Source organism: Cynoglossus semilaevis, chromosome 2 (genome assembly GCF_000523025.1).
Source record: "Cynoglossus semilaevis isolate Cse_v1.0 chromosome 2, Cse_v1.0, whole genome shotgun sequence".
NCBI lineage: Eukaryota > Metazoa > Chordata > Actinopteri > Pleuronectiformes > Cynoglossidae > Cynoglossus > Cynoglossus semilaevis.
Window position 1 is genome coordinate 183,519 of NC_024308.1, and position 10,877 is coordinate 194,395.

Here is a 10,877-nt window from a genome sequence, read left to right on the forward strand (position 1 = left end):
AACTAGATATAAAAGAAGAAACTAGTCTGGAGAAAAGACAACAGTACTTTAAGGAATACTCCAAACTATTATTCTATAACATCTAAAATAACAAAAGAAGAAATCCAATCAGCAATGAGGAGTAAATGACCACTGTAAACCATTCACCTCCATATTATCTAAGACTTTTTAACGTGATGTGCCCCCCCCCCCCCCCCCCGTGAGGGAAATGTTCAAAAAAACACACACACACACACACACACACACACACACACACACAGACTGAGCGCTAATCATTACGTATGAATATGTTTTAGCGCCCCCTTAAGCTCCAGCTCAGTAAAACTGAGAAAGGTCAGAGGTCATGATCTCAACATGGCAGGTTGTGAACAGCTGGGTACCTTGGTGGTTCTGGCAGCTGGTACTTTTCCCACTGCTGAGCTGGAGCTGATGTGAACGTTGACTTCTTCTTGGTTGGTCTCCTCGTTCTCCAGCTTTGGCTCCTCAATGTCAGCAGACTCGGACTTTTTAGGCACTAAAAAACAAAAAAACAAAAAAAAACTTTTTTTGTGCCAGACAGACCACAGAAAAACAGGAACTCAGGACAGTACCAGTAACTGCATTGACATGTTTCAGGTTTGTGAAGAAGCTGGAACAGAGGCAGGTATGAACCCTGACAGGTATGAACATGACACTCCACTTCCACTACTTTCTGATAGTCCTACTACAGTGGGGCCGAATGTCCTGCTTTTAAGTCTGAAGTCTAAGCCTCTGCAGTGCCATTCTGAGTGGTGGCGCTGAAGAGCAAACACGGTGGTTTTTCTAAAGCAGCTTAGAGTGAACGTCAGTGGTGACTGTCTAAAAAGCTGAAGACTTTCAGGTGAACCCGAGCCTCACCTCTTTTTTTCCTGCGCTCTCGTATCAGTTTCTGCGTGATCCTCCTCCACCGTGGCTGTGAGCTAAGCAGCTTCAGTTTGGAGACGATGGACAGGTCATTGCTGACAGCAGGACGCAGCTCATTGAAGAGGAAACGCAGACGCTCGATGACCGGAGCACAAACCTCCTTGTAGGAGCGACCCTGCTCCTGGTGGGTCTGTAAAAAGAAGGGGAATCATGAACTGGTTCCTTTGAGGCCCGGAGGTTCTTGGGGCGTGTGCTGCAGCAGAAACACTACCTTGATTAAAGAACACTTGGCCTGGTAGACCATACGGCACACATCGATCACTGACTTGGGGAGTGACCTCTGCTTCCCCTGGTCGACACCCAGAGCACACTGACTGACCAATGAAAGAGCAACTTGACCTGTGATAGAAAGAGGAACAGAGGGGCCTCAGTGAGAAAAATAAGAAAAGACATTTCATAGAGACTATCACTGAACGTGTGAGCTCAAATCACTGATTTTCTCCATGGACTTTGGTCTGAACTAAATTAGTTACTGAGCACATGACCACATCAGCACACCCAGGTCCTGGTGTTTGAGGAGGCAGCAGAGGAGCAGACGGCCCACCTCCTCCACAGGGTGCTCCGGGGGGAAGGTGATGGGTGTGATGAGGTGGTACTGTCTGCAGCAGCGTTCAATTTGGCACAGGAAGTCCTGCCATTGGGACCAGAACAACAAGGTTGGTTGATGTCAGAGAGAGGTAGTGACATCATCAGTTTATCTAGAACTAGGTTCTGATGTGACATCATCAGTTTATCTAGAACTAGCTCATTGAGCAGATTTTCAATCTCAGACACAAAAACAACTCAATGTTAGGAACAAACTTTAACCTCAGCATTGCTCAACTTATAGTTAGCATTTAGCCATAAGTTACTGTTAGTGACTCCATGTTAGCTGTGGTCTGGTCTGGGCCAGCTCTACCTTGACCGTGTGCTCCTGAGTGTTGTTGTCAGCGATGGCCTGGAGGAACGGCTGGGCGTGGTCACTGAGGGTCAGTCTCCTGGAGTACAGCTTGGCCTTGTCTGCAGTGGTCGATCCCAGGGAGGTGCAGTGGTCTTCGTCCTTCTCCTCGTTGTAGTTGTAGTGGATCTGACTGGTCTGTAGACCTCCAGAGAAGATGGACGACTGGAGCCATTCTGTGACACACAGACAGAGTATTTGTAGGTCAAAGGTCTGCGACCAGTGATGGTACAAACAGTCGGCCGTCTGACCGTACTCACTGGCACATTCCGTCTCCATGGGGGAGAGGGGCGTGCTCTTGGCCAGGTAGGAGGCGTGGAGGCCCAGCAGGAGGCCCAGGTTCCTCTCTGTGTCCATCAGAGGTGAAGACAGACTGCTGAGGTCAGGGGTGGTGACCGTCTCTTGGTTTGGCTGGAGGTGGAGGAGAAGATTGACTGGTTGGTTCTGGAGGTTCATGAAGGCTAGCTTTAGGGTACTGTTAGTGCCCCCTGCTGCTGAAGCCAATCTCCCTGGTAAGATGTACTGTGACCCAGTATCTTCAGGACCTGTTCAGGTGTTTGTCTGGCCGTGGTGGAGGTCAGGGTTAGTACCTACCTCCATGTACTGTCCCACACAGAAGGCCTGCATGGACTCCCGGGTGTCTTCAAACTGCAGAGCAGCTTCCAGAGCCACCACAGGGTCTTCTCCTGCAAACTGAGCTGAAAAGACAAAGAGGAGAGAAGAGAACCAACCAGGGGTGAACATGTGCTTCAACACCAGGACCAGGACCAGGAGCAGGACCAGGAGCACAGTCTTACCCAGGACACTGTTCCCTGACAGGGACTGAGACTGAGCCTGGAAGTCCTTGATGTCGTAGACCTTTCCATCGATGATGGTCCAGAAGCCTCCGTCTTTGTTGTGGTTCTCCAGGTCTGCCTTCCTGATCAGAGACACCTCCTCGTTGTTCTTACAGCTCTGACCTGTGAAGAAGGAACCTGAACAAAACCCACACCATCTCTCCGTCACTGACTGCAGCAGAAATCACACACGCTGACGGAGACACGCCAGCTACACTGATTACCCATAATGCCCGGCCAGGCCAGGTCCTCGTTCTCGTCTCTCTCGTGTCCCGGAGCCAGGTGGTTGAATCGATCCAGGTGTTCCAGGAGTCCAGCCAGCAGAGAGATGGAGCCGGTCTCCTGCATCAGAGCGTTGTCCAGGGTGAGGAGGAGGACGGTGGACACCACCAGCTCAGGAAGAAGAACTCCTGCAGATCAGAGAAGACACAGAGCCAGACAATGACCTCTGACCTTCAACCAGGAGAACAACTTCAGTCTATATCTTTATATGTTTCTTGCTGCTACACTGCCCCCTGGCGGTAGACCCAGCTGCAGGAACTATTTGGTTGTTCCTGTTACATGGTTCCAAAACAGTTCCTGCTGTAGAAGAAGGACTGCTGCGTCACAACTGAGTAGGTGGAGTTTGAAACACACAGATTCCTGATTGGTGAAGAACGGTTCTTTACACTCCCAATCGTTGTATTCAAAGTTTTGTTCCTCAACTCTGACAAGTGTGTGATATCATCATTTGTGGGTGTGGCCATCAGTTACCAGTCAGATCTCCTTCGATGACTCTGGACACCTCAGCAAAGTGTCTGGGTCCAGAAGAGGCAATGCTGGTGGCCACCGGGAGGATGTCACCGATGTGAGTGCACAGTAGAGCGATGTACTTCTTCAGGAGGGAACCCACGCCCAGAAGTTCTGGATCTGCGAGAACACGGAGAGTCAAGTAGCAGCAGGCGCAAACAGAACCGATAAATGTTCCAGATAGAAGAACTCACTGTATCCGTTCCTGTCCTCTAATCCACTGACGCCCAGGTACAGTTTACTGACCAGCAGCCTCTGGAACCTCAGCAGCAGATCCAAAGACGCAGAACGTTCTTTACTGACGTGCTCGGCCTCTAAGTAGTTCGATATCCGACAGGCCACGTCCTTCAGTCTGGTGATGGTCTGAGAGGCGATGTTCCTGGACACAGAGGGTCAAAGGGAGAAAGGGTCAAGAACACGGTACCGCAAACTTGTTGGACCATTCGTTTACTGCCCCTCCCCCCCATGCCCCTCCTCCTCCTCCTCTAACCCGCCCCAATAAGAAACAGCAGTATCTCCTGCAGATGTTCTTCATCTCTGGTACCTGAGCAGCTGCTGCACCAGCTGCACCAGCGGCAGACTCTGTTTCCCCGCAGACTCGTAAATTCCAGTGTTGATGAGGTCTTTGTCCAGCAGGGTGCGACAGCGGTGCATGGTGGAGGCATTGGCCTCCTGCTCATCAATCTCCTTCTCCTTCTGCGCCTCCTTCTTGGCTTCTATGTCTCGGATCTCGGCGGTGATGGCGGCGTTGAGAGCGGACTCCAAACCTCCGTCGGCCATCAGACTGCTGACGAGCAGGTCGATCATGAAGCGACGCCCGGGACTGACGCTCATTTCGTTTCCTGACACTGAGAAGAGAAACCGAGATCAGAAGCTTCAGCAAAGATCCACACAGTGAAGATGTTTGTCTTGAACAGAACCCATGTCTCCTGTAGAAGAATTTCAACAAAACAATAGCAGTGACAGACTCTCACCAGCGTGGGGCAGCAGCGAGGACAGAGCGCGAGCTCGTTCCTCAGCGGTGGGCAGCAGCACTGACCAGCCGCTCTGCAGCACGGCCTGAGCAGCGGCCTGGACCGTGTTCAGAACCCCGGCATTGCTGGCCAGCACCACCACCGTCTGTTTGAGGTTGTTGAGCAGGAGACTGCCCAGACCCAGACCCAGGTCTTCTGGATTCACCTGGTTACTGATGGCAGCGTGGAGCTGAGGGAGAGAGAGAGAAGAGAGAAGCCACGCACCCACATCGTCCACCGCTCAGTTGAACTGCGTTTGTTGTTCAAAAATGTAGTAGTGACTCAAACTGACCACAGGGGGCAGCAGTGGACCAGCATCGCTTGTGTCCCTGCCATCAGTATTGTCAGGTGGAGTTTTACCTGGAGGCGGAGCAGGTTGAGTGTGGCTACGACGATACACTCCTTCTCCTGAGGGGGGGGCCAGTCCGAACTACCGTCCATTCCCTCGCTGACCTGTCGCAGGAGCAGGTCCAGCTGCTCAAAGGTCACGGGACAGATGTCCACCACGAAGGGCACACACTGACCCACGGACCACTCTGAGCAGGAGGACCAGGCGAAGCTCTGAAAAGATGGAGAACAGCTGGTCATCTCCAGGCTGGAACCACACGTGGACATCCTGTGGAGCAGTGGGTGTTTCTGGGTACCTGTCCTGGACCACAGGAGATTCCCACAATGTGTTTGGAGTTGAGTCCTGGCAGAGCTTTGGGCTGCTTCTTGTTGGAGAAGAGCGTATCAAAGTGCTGCAGTTTGTCGTTGCTGCCCCAGCTCAGAACCTCTCCGTCTTCTGTCAGGGCCAGACAGTGGGTGGAGCCAACGGCCACGTCCACCACCTTCTTGTCTGCTCCATAAACATCAGAACATCAGATTTCAGACAAGATCCAAAAACAACAAACATCATCCTGGTTTCCTCCGTCTTACCCTGTAAACTGTCCAGCAGCTTTGGATAGCGGACGTGTTCATCGGTACCATGACCCAGGCGCTGGTTGTCTCCTTTGCCCCAGGTGTAAACCTGGCCGTCTTTGGTGAGGGCCACGGAAAACTGGCTGCCGCAGCAAACCTTCACGATGTCCAGATCCTGCAGCTTCTCCACCAGTTTGGGAGTCTTACAGCCGTCGCTGCCCCCTCGGCCCAGTTTACCGTAGTCTCCGTCCCCCCAGGACCAGACCTGACCTGCAGACATACAGACGGCTGGTTGAAAGTCTGGGGATCTTTATGTCTATTGTCTTCTAACCCATTTAAATGGGAGAATTAAATAGAATGATGGTTCAATTGCCAGAGGAACCACAAACATTACACATTGTTACACAATCATATCCCACATGTGGAAAAATTATTATGAATAATTATTATCCACATATAACAAGTAAATACTTCACATTTTTAGAAACTCTCTCTTCAATCAATATCCATGAACAGTCAGTCAGTCAGTCGGTCAGTCGTCGGTCAGTCAGTCGGTCGGTCAGTCAGTCGGTCAGTCAATCAATCAGTCAGTCAGTCAGTCAGTCAGTCGGTCAGTCGGTCGGTCAGTCAATCAATCAGTCAGTCAGTCAGTCAGTCAGTCGTCGGTCAGTCAGTCAGTCAGTCGGTCAGTCGTCGGTCAGTCAGTCAGTCAGTCGGTCAGTCGTCGGTCAGTCAGTCAGTCAGTCGGTCAGTCGTCGGTCAGTCAGTCGGTCGGTCAGTCAGTCAGTCAGTCGGTCAGTCAGTCGGTCAGTCAATCAATCAGTCAGTCAGTCAGTCAGTCAGTCGGTCGGTCAGTCAGTCGGTCAGTCAATCAATCAGTCAGTCAGTCAGTCAGTCAGTCGGTCAGTCAGTCGGTCAATCAATCAATCAGTCAGTCAGTCAGTCAGTCAGTCGGTCAGTCAGTCGGTCAGTCAATCAATCAGTCAGTCAGTCAGTCAGTCAGTCGGTCAGTCAGTCAATCAGTCGGTCAGTCGGTCGGTCAGTCAATCAATCAGTCAGTCAGTCAGTCGGACCACTGACCTTCCTGCTGTAAGGCAGAGTCAGTCAGTGCATCCCTACCGTTCTCGGTCACAGCCAGTGTTTGAGCATCTCCACTTCCACAGGCCACATCGACGACCTTTAGACCCTTCAGGGCCGTCACCAACATGGGCGTGGTCTGATCCTCACTGGACCCTGGTTAACCACAGACAAGACTAATCAGTTTTGACTCAGAACAAAAAGTGCCCCAACATTAGGCCTTGTGACCAGAGGGGGCGGAGCTTACCATGGCCCAGTCGACCGTAGTTCCCTCGCCCCCATGTGTACAGCTCGCCATCCGCGGTGATGGCGGCACTATACGTGCTCCCGCAGGCGACGTGGACCACGTGTTTTCCTGCCTGCTTCCCACTGAAAGCTGTGATGAGTGCAGGTTCCTCCAAATACCTGGCCACACACACAGCCCAAAGGTCAGGGCAGCAGCCCAGACAGGTCTGCACATCAGCTGATTGGTGGAGTGTGTGTTTTCTTACGTGGTGTCTCCATGTCCTAGACGTCCTCCGTCTCCACAGCCCCAGGAGAAGACCTCCCCATTAGCTGACAGAGCCAAGTAGTGCTGACCATCAGGGTGAGCGGCCAGCTTCACGATCTTTCTGGAGCTCAGACTGTGGATCATCATCGGGGACTGGAAAAACCCACAGTGGTGTTTGATCAGATGTTTGAAGACCACAGACCACAGTGGTGTTTACAGTGGTGTTTGATCAGATGTTTGAAGACCACAGTGGTGTTTGATCAGATGTTTGAAGACCACAGTGGTCAGATGGACTCACCAGGGTTGTACTCTTGTAGTTCTGTGTGTAGACAGAGCTGCTTCGTGACAGGATGAGGAAACCCTTCTCTGAACACACAATCTGGGCCACACCCAGGCTGGAAAGAGACCTACACTGGATTGGTCCGTTAACATTGGCATACAGTTTCCAGCCCAGAAGACCCCAGGCTATTACCTCCTGCAAGGAACCCTGGGAACAAAGAAAGGACATTGTGGTCCAGCGGTGTTTCATCCCCAGCCCGTGTCACTGTCAACAGTCAAGTAAGAAGAACGGAGCGAGGGCAGAAGCCACAACAAGGACTGAAGTCACTTTGACTGTTACTAAAGAAGAATTTCTTGTTAAGGAACTAAGGCAGTCAGGAAGTACAAGTCCTGTCGACCTTTATCACTTTAACACTGGGGTCAAACAGAGTTGACCTCTGACCTTGTGTGAGGATGGAGAGTTACACTGTGGAGGACTGTATGGACCAGCCAGTCGGTCCAGGTGGGCCATGATCACTACCGCCGTCTGGCGAAGGTCAATGGCCAAGTCATTATCCTGTGGTAAGGTCAGGTATTGAAGGAAACTCTCATTTGGACTCAAGGGGGCAGTGAGGATCTGGAAAAATAAATACAAAACAAAAACCCACAATAAATGGAGAAATGTTAGTTTAATAACCAGTGCTCACAAATACTAAAACTGGAGGTAACACACTCTCCCAGCATCCTTTGTTCACAATTACGTCAGTGACATAAACTGACCACGAGAGGCAGCAGTGGACCAGCAGCTCCTGTATCTATGTAAACATTAAATTAGTGATTTTCTCCATGGACTTTGGTCTGAACTAAAATCTCTGATAAATGAGTTATCTGTGGCAGAGTGTGTGGGTCCTGGTGGTTAGGATGTGGACAGAATCACAGACTGAAGATGACATTGACTCTATTATCTGTTAACATGTTTCACCTCAGGTTCCTCCTCTTCAGCCACCTCCTCTTTGCTGCTGTGTATGTTCTGAAAGCGCTGCAGGAGTGGCAGTAAGGGGGCGCTGGTTCCCTGCGTGGAGCGTTCATTGTCCATCTCCTTGGTGCCACTTTCCCAGAGACGAAGCAGCAGCAAGACAGCAGAGAGCAGCTGACTGCAGGGGGCACATCATGGAGGTGAGTGGGACTGAGGGTGAGTCTGAGTTTGGTTAGAAGTCAGCTGAGATGTTTCCTCACCTGAGAGTTCCTCTCTGCACTGCCAGCTCCAGCAGAATGGCCAGAACCAGGTGCTGGTCCTGTAGAGGAATGTTCCCTTTGGTGGTGGCACTTCCGTGGACGTCACTGGTTTGAGAGGACAACAGAGTTAGATGGATCTTCATCCAGACGGACCTTCACACCACACCGTGGTCACACAAACACAGGACGGTTCTGATCCGGTAGTTATGTTGATGGAGAAGAAGAACCGACCTGAGGAACTTGGTGGCTCTCTCCACCACCTCCAACCACACCGACGACACACTGCCCTCATCGAAGAGCGTGGCCTCAGGGAGAGCTCTGAGAGCGTCCAGAGACTCCTGCAGGAGCTCACTGCACAGATCGGCATCATCTCCTGAGGAGACAACACTGAAGGTCAGAGGGACAGCAGGACTCCCCCCCCCTCCCCCACGTGTATTGGTCTTATCTCCTGGTCTACTGAGCTGGACCCCCTGGAGCAGACCTTCTCACCTGATCTCCAGGCACGACGCAGGAAGGCAAAGGCGAAAGAGAGCGCCGCCCTAGAGCCCACTCTGGCCAAACCTTCAACACCTTTATTTACGGGCCGAGAACTGAAACAAGAAAAGAAACAGAAACTCAGTTGGTAAAAAACCAACGACCTTTAGATTAATTCGTCCTCACTGTTACTTATGAACCTCTTGTTGTCTGTGGCAGGAAGTGGCGGAGTGGGCGGAGTCTTCCAGCAGACCTCGTACTTCTCCTCCATCATGCTGTGGCTGAGGGAGATGAGGTATCTCTCCAGGATGACCAGACGCTGACGCAGCCGCTGAGCTGACAGAGTGCTCTTAGCTAGGAGAGAGGAGATCTTCTGCTGGTCCTCCACCAGGACCATCAGACACTCCTTCAGCTCCATACCATCTGGACACACACATCATTCAGTTAAACCCAGAAGTACGTCTCCCCCGGGGGGCGCCAGAGTACTTCAGGGGAGCAAAGACAAAGACATGCATGTGTGGCGCCTGTGCACGAACCACAGGTTGAGGTTCAACAACCGTGAAGACTGATGGAACCTCTGACAACAACGAGTCAGAACTGACAAGAACTCAGAGCAGCAGCTCCCTTTCAAAATAAAAGTCCTGACATATCTCGAGTACTAACTGACACTGTCACATGACCTGTTCTTCACAGAGAGAACCATCGGACTGTGGTGTGAATGGATGGATCGGTTCCAGGTACACTGACATGAGAGGACAAACAGACAAGTCGGTAACTCTGTCTGAACATGAGCACGGCCCAGATGAAGCTTCTGGGATATGCTCTGTGTGTGTGAGGGGGAGGCTTGAAAAGATGCTCCAACATTTTTAACCTAAGTCTTATCTGCCCCAGCACAGCACTGTCCCACCCAGCTCTGGAGGTAAACACAGCCTGGGCCTCTCTGGGTCACATGACCTCAGCAGCTGTCTGTGTGCTGGTAAACAGTCAGGACTGAAGTCCATGGACAGTCCTGGATCTGGACTGGATCAGTCCTGGATCTGGACTAGATCAGTCCTGGATCTGGACTGGATCAGTCCTGGAGACAGAGGTCTCCAGCCAGTACTTTATAACTTGATCTTCTCTTTCATCAACAGACAGGTGGCGCGCTTAACACTAATACTCCACTCCACGTCCATCAACAACAACAAGACAGGGACAGTGATAAAAGTGATAAAGGAGGTGACGGAGGAGGAGAAGGAGGAGCAGGAGGAAGAGAATGAGTAGGAGGAGAAGGAGGAGCTCCTGCTCTGACCTGGCTGTCGTCCCCAGTCCCAGGACTCGATGATGGCGTGATGGACAGAAGCTGACGTCTCTTCTTCCTCTTTCTTTTCTTTGTCGTTGGCTTCGTCTTTCTTCTGAGCTCCAAAGCAGTCACAGTCTTCTGAACAACAACAAACAAGATCAGGTGAAGCCCCGCCCACGTCGTCTCTGACACGTCAACACCTGCTGACCTACCAGGGTGAGCAGCATCTTCTCCTCCACTGAAGGTGATCTCCTCGTCTTTGACCATCTCGTTCCACATCTCACTCAGACCCTCAGGAGAAAAGGCTCTCTGTGGACCAGTCAGAGAGCACAGTGACATGAGCTTGTTTTTTATTAGCAGGAAGCTAACAGCGTTCCTCTAACGAGTCAAACCTTGTCACCTCTGACATTGTCAAATAGACAGTGACATCATGGGTCACATCCCAGGATGTTGACATTCATTTTGTTCTGGGAAAAAAAAGTGAGTAGTGACACACAAACCTGTAAATCGATCTTCAGCCATTTGTCATGAAACCTCAGCTGAGCATCCAGGGTAAATGATGGAGAAGGCATCTTCTCCCCCCCACCCCCGGCCGCCGACGCAGCCACCCGGAGACACCGAGAACAGAAGTGAAGGGCAAACA

At 51.4% G+C, this 10,877-nt stretch overlaps 1 protein-coding gene across 3 annotated transcripts; it reads right to left on the reverse strand.

Moving 5' to 3' along the window:
• Nucleotides 1-326: 326 nt before the first annotated feature.
• Nucleotides 327-10,840, reverse strand: LOC103392900 (E3 ubiquitin-protein ligase HERC2-like). Of its 3 annotated transcripts, none has more exons than XM_025064688.1 (29): nucleotides 10,735-10,840; nucleotides 10,447-10,543; nucleotides 10,244-10,369; nucleotides 9,153-9,375; nucleotides 8,968-9,068; nucleotides 8,710-8,851; nucleotides 8,479-8,583; nucleotides 8,225-8,396; nucleotides 7,706-7,879; nucleotides 7,283-7,471; nucleotides 6,986-7,137; nucleotides 6,742-6,899; nucleotides 6,537-6,650; nucleotides 5,436-5,687; nucleotides 5,162-5,355; nucleotides 4,878-5,078; nucleotides 4,479-4,707; nucleotides 4,049-4,352; nucleotides 3,699-3,883; nucleotides 3,469-3,624; nucleotides 2,940-3,125; nucleotides 2,677-2,853; nucleotides 2,474-2,577; nucleotides 2,140-2,290; nucleotides 1,841-2,055; nucleotides 1,441-1,573; nucleotides 1,154-1,281; nucleotides 877-1,072; nucleotides 327-514 (listed from the first exon to the last, which is right to left on the reverse strand). In XM_025064688.1, the coding sequence occupies exons 1-29, from the start codon at nucleotides 10,804-10,806 to the stop codon at nucleotides 342-344; spliced, it is 4,809 nt and encodes a 1,602-aa protein (XP_024920456.1). In that variant the 5' UTR covers nucleotides 10,807-10,840; the 3' UTR covers nucleotides 327-341. The 3 variants fall into 3 exon arrangements, with proteins under 3 accessions (XP_024920456.1, XP_024920460.1, XP_024920455.1); XM_025064692.1 differs by having other exon boundaries at nucleotides 2,677-2,838; nucleotides 10,244-10,372; XM_025064687.1 differs by having other exon boundaries at nucleotides 10,244-10,372.
• Nucleotides 10,841-10,877: the final 37 nt, after the last annotated feature.

What these genes read in the sequence shown, in the direction of transcription:
- LOC103392900 (XM_025064687.1), bottom strand. Translation starts at nt 10,806, where the DNA reads ATGCCTTCTCCATCATTTACCCTGGATGCTCAGCTGAGGTTTCATGAC. An exon ending in ACTGGCTGTGACCGAGAACG is followed by an intron (nt 5,688 to 6,536) that starts GTAGGGATGCAC and finishes GTATGTCTGCAG; the next exon opens with GTCAGGTCTGGTCCTGGGGG. An exon ending in AGAGCGCAGGAAAAAAAGAG is followed by an intron (nt 515 to 876) that starts GTGAGGCTCGGG and finishes TTTGTTTTTTAG; the next exon opens with TGCCTAAAAAGTCCGAGTCT.